Here is a 13,272-nt window from a genome sequence, read left to right as displayed (position 1 = left end):
TCTCTCTCTCACTGTGTGTGTGCGTGCGTGTGGTGTGTGTGTGTGTGTCTCTCTCTCTGTGTTGGGACAAGCGTCTCTCATGCTGGGACAAGAGCGTATAAGAATGTGGGTTAATCTAGAGCAGCTGATGTTTGATGGCTAATCCCATGTCAGGCCCTATTAGTTGTCACACGTCACTAATTGAGTAAATCCAACAGCAGCATGTTTCACAGCCACAGCACCTGCTCACACTCGTGTAACAAATTCTAAATGCATGTGTTGAAATAAAAAGTTTAATCCAAGTTGTCCAGACTGGAGTGCCTGAACAAAAAGAGAACCTGTGGTAACGACCAAACCATGGGCCTGTTGAGCTCATGGAGGTCAAGTGCCTTAAATCACAGCAGACAAATCTCTTAAATGCACCTGTGACCCCAGTCTCTGACCTCACCTTCAGGTCTCTTGCCATCTCTCATCTGAGAGGCTGAGTGTCTGTGCCTGACCGTGTAAGCCCCACCCTCAGGCTTTAGCCACTGAGCTGACGTTTATCCCACACACCATCAGGGTGTGTGTGTGTGTGTATGAGGCTACTGTTGTAGCAGTGTGGCTCCTTCATTGTTTTTTCTGTGTTTGTTTATGTATGAAGACAGAAGTCAGGAGGATATGGAGCCTGACAGGCAAACAACAGCAGGTCAGTCAGCTGATCCGCTGTAATGCATGTATTTCCTGCCCTTCATATAGACAAGCATGTTGACTCTGTATATTGATCGTGCATCAGCAGCCAAGCCTCCCACCGCCGACAGGTAAGTCAACAGTCTGCAGAGTTTGACAGAAAAAGGTCGATAGAGTCAAATCAAACATATATTAATGTCCCCACATGGAAACAGCTGCAGATCAACAGGACAAATCATACACAGAATACAAATAATAATAATAATAATAATAATATTGCACCTGCTCTGAAAAATATGGAGCCTATATGTCAAAAAGTAATGTATTTTAAATACATTTGAATATAGTAGACAGGACCTGACATTAAAAACTAAAACAAACGGTAAAAAAAGACACTGAAAACCAGAAACCACTCTGATTACATTACATTTACTATGTGACTTTAACTGCTATATGTGTTGTCTATCTTTTGAAAGATGATATTACTGCTTTCTTTCCCCAGTTTTATCAATCACTATTTTGCGTTTGCTAATATTTGATATTGAGGAGAGATTCACCTCATACGCCTCGAGAGGTTTTTCTGAATCTCTTCTGCACAGTGTGTGACGTTTGTTGTTTCACTGCTTTTGTGTTTACAAAGGTTTCAGAAACTCACCATTCTAGACACTTTTAATTCTTAGCTTTTATATTTGGAAAAAGCTGCATCAAGACAAGCAGGTCCAAGAAAATAATCCAAGAAAATGATAAACAAAAGTAACCTGGTTATAACCTGAAAATAGGTGACATTTACTGTGGCTCACTTCATCAAAAGCCTTTTTTGCTGTAAAAGTGCAGGTCTTTTGAAATGAAACAAGCTTAAGCCAATCAAAACTGATGTGCCAGAAAACACAAATTAAAAACCAATATGTGCAATAATTCAAATGCTTTGCTCTCCGTTCCATGTATAGAGGATTAAATGGCATTACTGCAGTAAGCATGTGTGTGTTTGTGGAGAGGACACATGGACACAGAGTGAAGCTCAGTCTAACACACAGCCAAGATGAAATCTGGTAAATGATTGTGTTTGTGGCATAAATATTGTGTTTCTTATTATCAAGACCTCACAATATCCTCCACAATGAACATCAATGAACATGTAAACATTCACTGAATTTCAGGGTTTTGATTCTAGGCTCTATTAGATCGACATGATCATCATGTTCCTCGGCAGAATCTTGATGACAGTTCCTGCAGCATGTGAATGAGTATGAAAGATGTGTGATTAAAAAAAAAGTGCTGCGTATAGATGTATGAATGCTGTATGAATGTGTGAATGGCAAATCTGTAATGCAAAGCAGCTCTGAGTGGTCATCAAGACTACGTATAAATAAATACATTTACCATAAAAAGATCTGTAAAAAAAAGATCTGTGTGTTTATAAAAAGATTATATTGTGCAGACTACACAGATCACATCCTGTGTCTCTCTCTTTGGTCAGGATGTTGCCACATGAACCACGACTCTTTATTTTCAGCAATATGTCTTTTTTTCATGTTTCTTCAAGGCTCCCCTAATTGATTATGTGTTATTATGTCCTTTAAACACCATAAATGCTGCTTTGTGGTCGAGTCACAGGAGTAAAGACAGATTATAATAGTAAATATGTTTGTTAGCAATATTTTACATCCAACATTAAACATGACTTCATTTTTGATTTGATTTTTGATTTCTGTCTGTTATTTATAGATTTATTTTGCATCATAAATCTGTTTTTTATTGCAACCTATATATAGATATATATATATAATTCAATATCAAAACTGCTTTTTGGATTTCTTTGTCCCTTGCAGTTACAAATGTTAACCACTAGATGGTGCACTAAATTGTTATTTGTGTTATTATAGGAGCAGCTAAGATACAGTGGTCACATTAGGTCAGAGACACTGGATTAAGGGAGGCTTCAAGGGACACTGGGAAAGGTCAAAGGTCACTCTCTCTTTCTCACTCCCTTCTCTCAGACTGAACTCGTCCCTTGTGGATCCAGGAATGGCTTGCCTCCCTGAACTGAGGTGGACTGGAGCTGAGGCTGTGTTCTGCTCACTGCTGATCCTCCTGCATGTGTTCACAGCCACAGGTCAGAGCCACAGTCACATTTCATCCGGTTAGAGTGGTTCTTGGCCCAGAGTGACTGTGTTTGTCAACCTCCTGCGTGTGTGTGCGTGTGTGTGTGTGTGTGTGTACACTTACACAGGGATGTCAGGGTGGGGTGGTGGATGTTTGGATGGTCAGGATGTCTTCACGAGGATAACAGAAAACAGCCGTTCAGGAGAGGTCGTGGCTGAGCTCAGGGTGAAGGAGGTGGAGTGGACACTGGAGGGACAGGACGCGGGGTGGTTCTTCTTGGATGAAAGACATATCCGGCTGAACGTATCAGCTGACAGGCCTCTGGACCGAGAGGTAACAGCTCATCGTGTGAACATGAGTGGTGTGCACAGACTATAAATAAAAGCACAGCCGCATAATTATTAACTGGAGGTAAAGAGGAATAATGTTACAGTGGCACACCTTATATTTACTTACATATAGTGCAGCATCCATACATTCATGCAGATGATGGAATAAAAAAAGAACAGATAAAACCCAGGAGAAGGTTGTTCAAAAAGGAGTAGATTGAATTAAAAGTTAAATGTCCCTGACCCTTTCTTGCTACTATATCCAAATTTAGTATGTAAATAACTATCCCAAATGTACTTACAACCCACATATCCACACAATGTGACAAAATGAGCAAACCTTAAACAAAATTAGGATCCAAAGACAGTTATTAAACCCCAACAAAAAGAGTCTTCAATAAAACAAAATAACTCAAAAACTAGTAGAGCAGGAGGAGATGGCAAAAAGTAAAACACAAACAGAAAAAAATACCCAGAAACAAACAGAAGTAGAACTAAACGAGGTACTCACAAGGGAAAAACTACAAAATAAAACAGGAAACAAGGAAAACAGAAAAGTACCTGGAGAAACTCAGGGTTCCTGTCAGTGAAGGCTGATCAACCTTGTCTGCATAATGATGGTATAAAAAAAGAGCTTAGGTCATTGTCACACTCCTCTTAATCAAGGACTCACACTTAAGAAGAAAAACATCAAACATGAAATAGAAATAAAGTGATACAATTATCAGAGAGCAGGTCAGGTTCATGGGTCCATGTGTGTCAACACATGTTGGCCCTGGACCTGGTTCTTGGACTGAACACAATCTCCTGCTGTGTTATCCTATTCTCAGCCCACTGTCTGGCATCACGGCAGCTTGGTGCAAGGTCAGCCAGATTATGAGTCTCTCTCTCTCTCTCTCTCTGTGTCTCACAGTCAGTCTACGTCTATCTCACAGGCAGTAACATTAAGATACTGATGGACTGAAAACATTATAAAACAAACGCAAATGTCATCATCATCATCTAACCGCTTTATCCTCCACCAGAGGGTCGCGGGGGGCGCTGTGCCAATCTCAGCTACATCGGGTGATAGGCGGGGCACACCCTGGACAGTTCGCCAGTCCATCGCAGGGCCACACACAACTAGAGACAAACAACCATTCACTTTCACACTCACTACTACGGTCAATCTAGAGTGTCCAATTTACCTAATCCCCACATTGCATGTTTTTGGACTGTGGGAGGAAGCCGGAGAACCCGGAGAGAACCCACGCACACACGGGGAGAACATGCAAACTCCATGCAGAAAGGCCCTTGTTCCAACCGAGGCTCGAACCTGGGTCTTCTCGCTGCAAGGCGAGAGTGCTAACCACTACCCCACCGTGTGGCCCAAACGCAAATGTATGATAATTAAATTATTAAGTTACCATGTGACCATTAAGATTAGTATATCTACTGCATTCAGTAGATTAGTTTAGTTTGTTACTATCCCGCTCTGAAGATGATTTCTTTCAAAATAAATCACTGATGTACACATACTGTACATACATAAATACATTCTATCTATGTTGCAATAGGGATGATTTGATCTTTCATTCTATGTGTCCGATATGATACCAGTATCACAACCTTGAATATTTACCAATACCAATGGTAAAATACCATAGTTTTGAGAAATAAAACAAAGATTCTTCACAAAGATTATTATTATTCAATGGCTCTTTTCAAGTGAATGTGTATGTATCTCCAGCATGTTAAATGAATGAATGAATGGATAAATGAATGAATGAATTCTGTCTCTCTGTTGATGTCTCAGGTCCTCGGTCCCCTCCTCATGGCCAATCTCATATGTTCTTACGAGGACACACTTCAAGTAAACTCTCTGTCTCCTCCTCAACATCATCATCATCATCATCATCATGTTATTCCTGACTCCTCACTCAAACATGAATGTTTTGACAGATCGCGTACAGGATCGCTGTGGAGATTATGAACGAGAATGACAACGCACCCGTGTTTGCAGAAAACACCACTCTGTTTTTTACCATCAGTGAGGTAAGACAGTCACAAACATGCACACCCGAGTGTGTGCGACATCAAACTCCAAACTCAGGTGTTTCCTGTTATTTCCAGCTAACTCCTGTGAACAGTGTGGCCTTCACTGTCCAGGCGGTCGACGCAGATAAAGACCACATCATTTACTCCATCGACCAGACTTCGGTGTGTTTTCCTCTTTTACTTTTAACATGAAAGAGAAAATGCTGCATTTGTCTTTATGTTTCTGTTTGTGTTCCACAGCCTGATGCTGAGTATTTCAAGGTTGACGTCCCAACCAGTGGAAAAGTCATCCTGTCCAAACCTCTGGACTATGAGACTAAGAATCTGCTCACTGTGACCATCCACGCAGTGGTATGCTGTGCATACGTCACTCCATGTATTCATCTGTGTCTCTTTGAGGCTCATTTATACTCTTTTTATTTTCTTCTAACCTTCATACCTTATATGTTGCTTTGGTATGGATGTTATGCAACACTTCCTCTAGAGGGCGGTGCCAGGTTACAGGCATCAACAAACAATATTGAAGAGGTTCTTTAATAGAGCTTGAGTCGAAATGTATAGAAATGCAGAATGTAAGATCACTGGGAGAAGCAGAAAGGAAAAACATATACTGTATATGTGAAGCACTTTCAGTACCTTGCAGTGCTAGATAAACATTGATTGTTTGATTGATTGATTGATTGATTGATTGATTATCTCAGGAAATGAACACAGCAGAGAGTTACGAGACCACCGCCAACGTCTCCATCCAGATCGTGGACGCAGATGACCAGTACCCACAGTTCTTACCCTGCTCGCTGCTTCTCCAACATGAGACCAGTCACATCTGCACCAGCCCTGTGTACACAGTCAATGTAACAGAGGGGGAGGAGGTCAGTGGCTAACACACACACACACACACACACACACACACACACACACACTGTACATAATTAAGGATACTTGTATAATGTCATGGATTTGCTTTATATTTCCCCTCAGTAAATGGTTTACATCACATTTAAGATGATGGGATGGCTTTATGGGTTTTGACTTAAAAACTTAACACACAATTAATTACCTGTGAGAACAGTGGTCTACCTGTGGGTGGGTAGACAGACAGACAGACAGGTCGGTAGACAGGCAGACAGGTAGGTAGGTAGGTAGATGAAATTACAAAATATCACAAACCTGTAGTTCAGTAATAAGATCCAGGCCACACAGTCTACTGTCTTCACTGTGTGTGTTTTGCTGCAGGACATTGTACTGGAGTTCTCTCCTGGTCCCATTTATGCAGTGGATGGAGACAGAGGAATCAGAACTCCTGTCAGCTATGCTATACTCTCAGGTAACTGCACTCCAGTGTTTCCCAAACTTTTGATATGAGACCCTGTTTTTAAAGATGGCGTCTAAAAAAATCTCACTGTAAAAATCAGGATAAGAGCAATTATGTGCATGATGGAGTGACTCATTTACAGCCATGTCTGTAACACCTGTTATTGTTTTGATTTTTTGATTTAGTAAATGAATTATGTCACAAACCACTACATTACTGAACATGCAAGTTAATATTTAGATATAAAAGTACTGTGTTTCATGTCTGTGCGTGTGTTTGTGGTCTTACTAGGAGACGATGAAGGCCGTTTCCTGATGGACAGACAGACAGGAGCGATGAGACTGATTCGGGGAGTCATCGACAGAATCCCAACTCCAATGCTGCACCTTCAGGTCATGGTAAGATTCACATAGTCTGTTAATAACAGAAATTTAAAAAAAGATTAGGAGACATAAGCAGTAATAAACCAGATATTAGTAATATTAAAACCTGTAAGGGAAGTCATTTATGGCCCCATTTTACATATATACAGTAAATACATAAATAATTAGGTTTTGTTCATTAATATTAAGTTGCTGGACAAAATCAGTGGAGTGGGTTCATGGATGTTGTGAAGGAGGACATGAGGACAGTTGGCGTAACAGAAGACACAAGGGAGAGGATGAGATGGAGGCGAGCCCTAAAGGCAGAAGCCGAAAGAAGAAAAACAAGAGACCAAGAGACTGGCTGCCAAATAATGAGCTGTTCTATACATCCACCAACTGACTGACTAACAAATAATGAGCTATTCTAGACATCCACCAAGAGACTGACTACCAAATAATGAGCTATTCTAGACATCCACCAAGAGACTCCCTGCCAAATAGTGAGCTATTCTATTTATCCACTAACTGACTGACTGCCAAATACTGAGCTGTTATATACATCCACCAACTGACTGACTGCCAAATAATGAGCTATTCTAAACATCCACCAAGAGATTGCTAAGCTGTTCCATTTATCCACCAACTGACTGACTGCCAAATACTGAGCTGTTCTAAACATCCACCAAGAGATTGCCTGCGAAGTAGTAAGCTGTTCCATTTATCCACCAACTGACTGACTGCCAAATAATGAGCTGTTCTATACATCCACCAACTGACTGCCAAATAATGAGCTATTCTAGAAATTCACCAAGAGACTGACTACCAAATACTGAGCTGTTCTAAACATCCACGAAGGAGCTGAGAGCTAAATAGTGATCATATTGGACAAAGGATGTTAAAGATGGAGCTGCCAGGTAGGAGGAAAAGAGAAAGACCACAGAGAAGGTTCATGGATGTTGTGAAGGAGGACATGAGGACAGTTAGTGTAACAGAAGAGGATGCAAGGGAGAGGACAAGATGAAGGCAGAAGATCTGCTGTGGTGAACCCTAAAGGAAGAAGCTGGAAAAAGATCAACTATATCTTCTTTATTTGACTGTCACCTACCTCCACATGTGTACATTTGGACACAACTGCATAAGTGTGTGTGTGTGTGTGTGTTTTTGGTATGTGTATTAAAATCTTAAGCTCTCACTGTGTTTCTATCACCCAGGCATACCAGGATAATGACCCTAGGAAATATGCTGTTGCCACAGTGACAGTCCGAATTCTGGCCACAAACCTCTTTAATCCAGAGTTTGACAGTGCAGAATATCATGGATTTGTAACAGCTGGAAAGAGCCATGCCTCTCTGGTCAACACCTACGGTGACAAAGTGTTGATGTTACATGTTCAAGACCGGGATTTTCAGCATGTACACACACACACACAACACTGTACAACTACAATGCTAAACATTCTCAGCGCATCCTTGCACTTGTGTTCCTCTCTGTTACTCATCACCTCATCTTCTCCACAAACTGCCAGGGCTTCAATCCCATGATGTCCTACACCTTCAGTCCCACATCCAATCACACAAACATCTACCAGGTCACAGAGGAGGGGCTTCTGATTGCCAGGACCAATCAGCTTACACCAAAACACAAACATGTTATTGAGGTGAGCTGCAGACACAATGTTGCCATGGAGCATTTAGACTGTGAAGACCATTATGGTGACTATATAAGTCACTATAAATTATGTAAGATTATTTTTATTTTAACTTTTTGGACGTTTGTGTGTCTGTTGGCTAATTTTAAAAAACAAATTAGGGACAGATTAGGGAGAAACATTTTTGGATTGTATGTTATGGCTCAAGGAGGAATTATTAGAATATAGTGGTAATACAGATTCAAGATTTGTTTTAAGAGTGTATTGATACTGAGGCAAACTGTGCTTTCTTTAGTTATTCCATGCGTAAATGTACAGATGAGTGTTTTTTAGCAAAAATTTCAGTCACTTTAAACAATATCAGTTTCACGTACATGAATGAAAATGTGTCAGGTCGACCATTACTCTAACCCAACAACAAGGCAGCCATTTTGGGGCAATTTTCCACGTGACATATATGAACGAACAAAGAGATTTCCTACAATCAACCTCAAATTTGGTGAGGTCACTCTGGACAAGATAAGGATTAAAAGTTCACTTAATGTCTTATTGAGTAGCTTTGGAGAATTCTGATGCGTAAAACTGTTTCCACTCCACTAAAGAAAATCCAGTTGAAACGAAAACTTGCTGTGATTGATAATAGTCCTGTTTTGTTTCAGTTTGCGACCCATAGCGGGAAACAATCTGCGGTGATTTTAAGTTCACACAATTGAACTGAATCCAGTTTACTGAGCTTTAAAAATAACCTGTGTGTCATGAACTTAGCAGTAACAAACACAGACTTAATATTTAATGCAGTGCAAGTGCTAAACATGAATTCACTTTACATCTTTCAGTTATTTAATAATAACAACATAGTAGTTATTTACTCCAAACCAGTCAGGGCAGTAAAATCACATAAATGTCCCAGCATTCATTTGCATTTTCACTACATTATTTTGCAGGTGAAAGCTATAGACCAAGAGTCAGGTGATGCTGCCTTTACGACTGTAGTGATCGAGGTGTTGTCTGAGGGACAACCAGGTAAGAACACACGCGCACACACGCGCACACACGCGCGCACACACACACTCAACCTTAACCATAACTACTGGTGCAACTCTAACCTTAATCTAACCGTGTGTGTCCACTGCAGTTCCTCATAGTCCAGTGAGAGAGCAGCGCCTGACAGGCTGTACTGTGGGCAAAGCCTTCTTCCTGAGCATGGTGATGATGACGGTGTTTGGATGTGTCGTTTACATGGTGATGTGGCTGAAGAAGAGACAAAAGGGGAAGAGGAACCCACTGGAGAGAGGCTGTGTTGCTGAGGGCAAACACCCCAACGTGGTGAGATCATAGCTGTGACTATCTAATAAATTCATACTTAACAGGCTTTGTTTGTGAATAACCTCTGATATATATATATATATATATATTCCCACAGAGTTTACGGTGCTTCCAACTGGTGAGTTCTTTATTTTTTCGACCCATTTCTGCATAAATCACTGCTTTAGAAATAATTCATGGTGTGAAAACTGTGTGGGAAAGCTATTTTAACTATAAATGTGCTTCAGTGGTGTAATGGAGGTGAACTTTTTTTATTAGAAATTACCAATATATGACAGTAAACAATGAAATATAATAATAAGAACAAAAATGTTATAAATATGAAATATAAAATATTGAGTATGTATGTAATATATATGATATATTAAGTGCGTATTGCACAGCTAGAGCTGAAACAATTACTCGATTAATCGATTACTAATTTAATCTTCAACTATTTTGGTCTGAAGCTTTTCCTCATGATTTACACAAGATTTCTGATTGTTTCTTAAAAGCAACTCATTTTTGGATTAAAAATACAGTTTTAGTGACTTTTAGAGCATTTATCAAGTTTCTGAGAACAAATGATTTGTTAACTCACATATATATGTAATAATTTGTCAATTTTTTTATAATAATTGGCCAAAATCGGTTTATCAAATGCTAGCATGCTAAAATGAGATCATTTAATCTCTCATCGTCCTCCTCTTCCTCACAGACACTTCACATGAGATTAAGATGGAGCGATAGATAAAGTTACTCTAATTATTATTATTTAATTTACTATAATAATTTAGTCATTTGTTTAATTTCTACTCACATACCCTGGTATATACAGTAGATCAGTATTTCTGATTACCAGAAGTACCACCAGAGGAAGCTTGTTTACCACTGTTTTCAGGTGGGTATATAACAGCTCACTATGCTATACAATTATAAGCAGGTTGAAAAATATTCCAGACATTAACTCAGTGACTGTCCTCAGGTGAGTCATGGAGGTGCTACGCCTCAAATGGAGGTGGGATCCTTCAACAGTGAAGAATACGGAAGCTGCAATCCTTCCTTAAGCTTCCCTGGTAACCCTGGTATCCCTGGTTTCAGCACCACCCACCAGGATCCGCCCTCCTGCCAAGGACTTGTTCCACCTATAACCACTGCTGCACCCAACACCACCGCCATCCCCATGGAAGGTGTGTCCAGCCACGTCACGCTCTATTGCTGCGATTCCACGGCAACCAAAAGCTCTCCCACCTTCCACGTAGCCACTGTGGCTACACACGAAGAAAACCTGGACTCCTCAGCACCTATCATGCCCGTGGAACCTCCTGCTCCACCACCTGACACCCGTCCCAAACCAACAACTCCAAACTCACAAGCAGACCCCGTCACCAGCCCGTTCTCGTGGTCCAGTGCTAACTTAAGCCACACCCAAGTTTCTTCAGCCGAACCTTCTCACAAACCTCGTGTGAAGACGCCCCCATGTTCACCTTTACGGTCCTCACCCCTCCCAGAGCGGGTCACTACCCCACCCCCACCCACCCCAGAGCTACCCCCTCCAGTAACACCACCTGTGACTCCACCCAGCACCTCACTGGACCACACAGACCAATCAGAGCACAGAAGGTCGCAGAGGGTGGAGGATGAGGAGGACATCGGCGTTCCAGGAGCTGAAGATGCAGACAAGGACGATGGCGATGAGTTGGAGTCAGACGAGGAAGAGCTGCTGAGGGTGATGGCTCGCTGTAATCCCATTTTCATCTCATTCACTAAGTAATGCCACTACGGACTGAGGGGAACAAGGTGGACGACGATGGGGGGATGAAAGACGGAGGACGGGTGACATGTCGTCAAGCAAGAGAGAAAACACTACAGTCTGATTCTGCAGTGACTGACGAGGTCAGAAAGCCGACGAAGGATGAGAAGAGGATGAGGCTGAGGAGATAAGAGGATGAGATTGAGGAGGTGAGAGGATGAGACTGAGGAGATGAGAGGATGAGATTGAGGAGATGAGAGGATGAGACTAAGGAGATGAGAGGATGAGAAGAGCTGTAATAAGGAACTGTGGAGGGCAGCATGACACCTCTGAGTGTAGAGGAAGAAGAAGATGAAGAAGGTTCCAGTAGGCAGCTGCACAGTAAGAGGTACAAGGCTACTCTCCACAGATTGAAGTTCTTTTACACAGATCAAGGTTGTCCTTCATTCAAATCTTCATTCTTTTCTTCAACATTGTTCTTTCATCACATTTCAAAGTTTCTCACCATGGCTCAAAGCCTCCAAAGCCAACAGTCCTCCACTTTATCCTTCTCATTCTCATTCTCACCCCCACCAGTCCCACTGCATTCTCCTGCTCACCTGGTGGAGTTCACCTCGACCATCAAAATGTCTGGCGTGGAGTCGCAGTATTATAGGAACTGTATCCACTGTGATTTTCACCCATGACAGTTTACAGGGAATGATCCATAAAGATGCACAAATATCCAGTGAGCAGCAGCTGTGTGGGTGAAAATGCCTTGTTGAGGCCAAAGGTCAGAGGAGAGACCCGTTTGAGATGGTAGAGTGAAGACAGGAACCACTTGTTACAGCTATGAAGGACATCTCTGAAAACCTTGAAGCAGATCAGAGCAACAGCACTTTCCAGCAGGTGTACGGTATAGCAAGAAAATTATGATCATAGATACTTAATGCACAGTTACTTTACGTTCATATCACATTATTAACCTAGCTGACAGCTTGTCCAATTTTCAGACATTTTGGTGTCTTTTTAAACAGCTCATGCACCCATAGTAGCACACTGGCTTGTCATGATGTATAAAAATATATTCTGTTTATGAATAATAAGATTGTTTTCTTGCTCTCAGGTTCACTCATTGTCTAACGCAATAATAAAGTGTTTCAACCTTCAAATAATGTCGCCAAGATTATTTTAATGGCACATGGACTTACAACAGGGTGAATGTGACCTCTGTCTGAGCCTGAGCAGATCTGCAGCACCTGCATTAGCATGGTGGAACCTGTTACTTTAATTGTTTTGTTACACCTGCCACAAACTCTCAATTCTCTTTCTTTTCCATGAACATGAGCAAAGTTATTGTCTGACTGAAACAATGTGCCATACCACATGGTTGGGTTTAGACATGCAGTGTGTAACATTTAAGAGAGTTTATTGGTGCATTACTATACATAAGTAATAATTATGTCAGTGAATAATGACTTTTTTGTTGCCTCTAAACCAGTGGTTCTCAAACTTTTTCAGTTTACAGAATTTACAGAAGAACGTTCTTTCTGCTTTTCCTCCAAGTATCACCAGAGGAAGCTTGCGTACCATTGGTGGTACACGCACCACAGTTTGAGTGCCAAGGCCCTAGAAGAAGCATTTTAAATGTCAGGGTTCCTACGTCTTGGTTGACATCAAATTCAAGTACCTTTCAAGGACTTTCCAGGACAAGTTTCCTCAAATTAAAGGGCCGAATGTGCTGAGCATTCTGAGATAACGTCAGAGCAACAGTAGCTGAGTGGCAGAGC

General features: G+C 41.2%; 2 protein-coding genes and 1 long non-coding RNA gene across 4 annotated transcripts in view; 1 reads left to right on the top strand and 2 right to left on the bottom strand.

The window, feature by feature from the left end:
• The window catches only part of LOC122775704 (kielin cysteine rich BMP regulator), a 38,689-nt gene extending 35,743 nt beyond the window's left edge, over positions 1 to 2,946 (bottom strand). The window contains exon 1 of the mRNA XM_044035811.1: positions 2,875 to 2,946. The gene's annotated coding sequence lies outside the window, so the exon portion shown is untranslated. The remainder of the gene's footprint in view (positions 1 to 2,874) is intronic.
• Positions 2,663 to 11,605, top strand: LOC122775705 (cadherin-related family member 5). 2 transcript variants are annotated; one of them, XM_044035812.1, is made up of 15 exons: positions 2,663 to 2,761; positions 2,879 to 3,084; positions 4,876 to 4,932; positions 5,022 to 5,114; positions 5,193 to 5,279; positions 5,358 to 5,468; positions 5,819 to 5,989; positions 6,354 to 6,444; positions 6,724 to 6,830; positions 8,009 to 8,209; positions 8,323 to 8,454; positions 9,390 to 9,468; positions 9,581 to 9,771; positions 9,869 to 9,889; positions 10,736 to 11,605. In XM_044035812.1, the coding sequence occupies exons 1-15, from the start codon at positions 2,674 to 2,676 to the stop codon at positions 11,522 to 11,524; spliced, it is 2,424 nt and encodes an 807-aa protein (XP_043891747.1). In that variant the 5' UTR covers positions 2,663 to 2,673; the 3' UTR covers positions 11,525 to 11,605. The 2 variants fall into 2 exon arrangements, with proteins under 2 accessions (XP_043891747.1, XP_043891748.1); XM_044035813.1 differs by having other exon boundaries at positions 10,852 to 11,167.
• LOC122775706 lies at positions 5,825 to 6,349 on the bottom strand. Its single transcript, XR_006361130.1, has 3 exons — positions 6,288 to 6,349; positions 6,178 to 6,197; positions 5,825 to 5,954 (listed from the first exon to the last, which is right to left on the bottom strand). It is a non-coding gene; the product is annotated as an uncharacterized LOC122775706 (long non-coding RNA).
• Positions 11,606 to 13,272: the final 1,667 nt, after the last annotated feature.

The sequence above is a fragment of the Solea senegalensis genome, linkage group LG10 (assembly GCF_019176455.1).
Source record: "Solea senegalensis isolate Sse05_10M linkage group LG10, IFAPA_SoseM_1, whole genome shotgun sequence".
NCBI lineage: Eukaryota > Metazoa > Chordata > Actinopteri > Pleuronectiformes > Soleidae > Solea > Solea senegalensis.
The sequence above is the reverse complement of the archived record's forward strand: the minus strand, read 5'-3'. Positions and strand labels throughout refer to the sequence as shown.